The sequence below is a fragment of the Phoca vitulina genome, unplaced genomic scaffold (genome assembly GCF_004348235.1).
Source record: "Phoca vitulina isolate PV1807 unplaced genomic scaffold, GSC_HSeal_1.0 scaffold4017, whole genome shotgun sequence".
Classification (NCBI taxonomy): Eukaryota; Metazoa; Chordata; class Mammalia; order Carnivora; family Phocidae; genus Phoca; species Phoca vitulina.
In genome coordinates, this window is record NW_022593699.1 from 1 (window position 1) to 1840 (window position 1840).

The window sequence follows — 1840 nt, forward strand, 5'->3', positions numbered from 1 at the left end:
ACCTACCACCATAAGGAGAACTGGGACAGAACTGAGGACAGGATTCCATGGAGCATCTGCCTTTATAGCCCCCTAGTACCTAGCACTGGTCTTTGTATAAGCAGAGCCTTGACAGAAATTTGTTGATGGAATAAATTAAAAAACAATGCAGTTACAGTAGCATTTCATGATGTGGAAAGGAAAGTATTTAGTCAACTAATATTGGATGTACGTCTTTAGAGGAGGCACCATGGGAGATGCTGAGGATTCAGAGATGGAAAGTTTGGGTCTCTTTCCTCAAGAAATGTACATACTACTTGAAGTCTAGAGTGAGAGGGGAAGTCTGGGTGGTCATTTTGGACAGAGATGATAGAGAATTTACTAAACTGTGAGCCTTAATCCCAGGTCCTGTGCCAAACAAATCTTGAATATGTTAGGTGGGGGTTGCAATTTCTGAGCTGGAAAGATTCTTGAGAAAAACTGGAGAAGTCCTCTCTTGGGTCTCGATGCTGGCTGAAGAATGGTGGTCCCTTGGGGTGGTGGTGCTGGGTGAAGGGCTTGGCCAGGGAGACATGTAACACCCATATGAGATCATGAGCGTGTTTCCCAGGGCTGTCCAATCTACCTTTAGTTAATTTTTTTTGGGGGGGGGCAGATATTGGTTAGAAAGGAGGTTTTTGTTTTGTTTTGTTTTTCCCATATGGGAATTAAAAAAAATCCCTGGAGATCAGTCTCTTACTGGCTTGGCATGACTTTTAAAAATAATGAATCTGTTGTGATATGCAACTGAAATTCTGACATTTTTTTAAAAGGGGGCCCCAACTTTTATCAGTAAACTTGAGCTTTTTCTAAACGTCACAGATAATGTGGTCAAAGTAGTTTTGGTTATGAAGCAAGCTCTAAAAAAAACAGAACAACCAAAGTGATCTTCCTCTATATACACTGTAAGTTATCTACCACAGCTTCTCATCGGAGAGGTGGCCTTGGGAGCTCACGTAAGTAGGTTATCCGATCATCTCACCAGCACAAGCACTCTCTGGCTGCCACCAGTGACATGAGCCCGGAGTGGGGTGGAGGGAAATGCAGGTGGATTGCATTTGGAGGTCTGGGTTGCTGTTGGCCGCTCTGTCTCTTGCCATTGCCGAGCACAAGCCATCTTCCTCCGCGAAAGGTTGTTACCCAAGGGGAACACTGTCCCAAGCTGTTGACACGCTGTATGTCAAGGCAGCGTGGCTCAAAGCACCGATTCCAGTAAGTGTTGGGCTCTGCTTAAAATGATGGCCGAAGAGACATCTGTCATTCTGGATGAAACTCAGTTCTCTTTGTTTTATTGTAGGAAGACCACATGAAAAATATACGATTATTAAAAAAGAAAACAAAAAAGCTATTTACGGTAAGCCAGAGGGTTTATGTCTTTTTCGTTTTTCTACTTGCTTGATGCTTTCTCCCCTGCATTTTAATTTTTCCAGATGGCCATTAAGTAATAATCAGGTGGGTATTTCAGCGACATTTTACAAAAGCCATTGGTGCTTTACCTTAGGCAATTTCTTATATGTCATTTATAGAAAAACTGCAGATTCCAAGAACAGCTTCTGCCCTTCTTCATGGAAGATGTTTTTGGTCAACTCCAGTTACAAGTCTGCAGGGAAATACATTTTGTGGAAGAACTTCATAGCCTTAGGCAGCAGTTGAGCTGCTGCGTAAGTATGCACAGCAAATACGGTGAGTTTGAGCCTAGAAACCTACCTAGAAACCAGCATGTAGGAAGCCGTCTCCACACGGAAGGGTGAGTAAACGGGGCTTTCTAATTGTTGGCTTGTGGTCCAAATGGACAGTTTATCGTCAGTGAACCAGCACTGAA

At 43.2% G+C, this 1840-nt stretch overlaps 1 protein-coding gene across 1 annotated transcript; it reads left to right on the plus strand.

Annotated features, from left to right (window-relative positions):
* Positions 1–1059: 1059 nt before the first annotated feature.
* On the plus strand, positions 1060–1679 carry LOC116629823 (interleukin-26-like; the record flags this gene model as incomplete). Its single annotated transcript, XM_032400029.1, has 3 exons — positions 1060–1230; positions 1316–1372; positions 1545–1679. Coding segments are annotated over exons 1-3 (363 nt in total), but the record flags the coding sequence as incomplete, so codon positions are not given.
* Between the last annotated feature and the right edge of the window lie 161 nt (positions 1680–1840).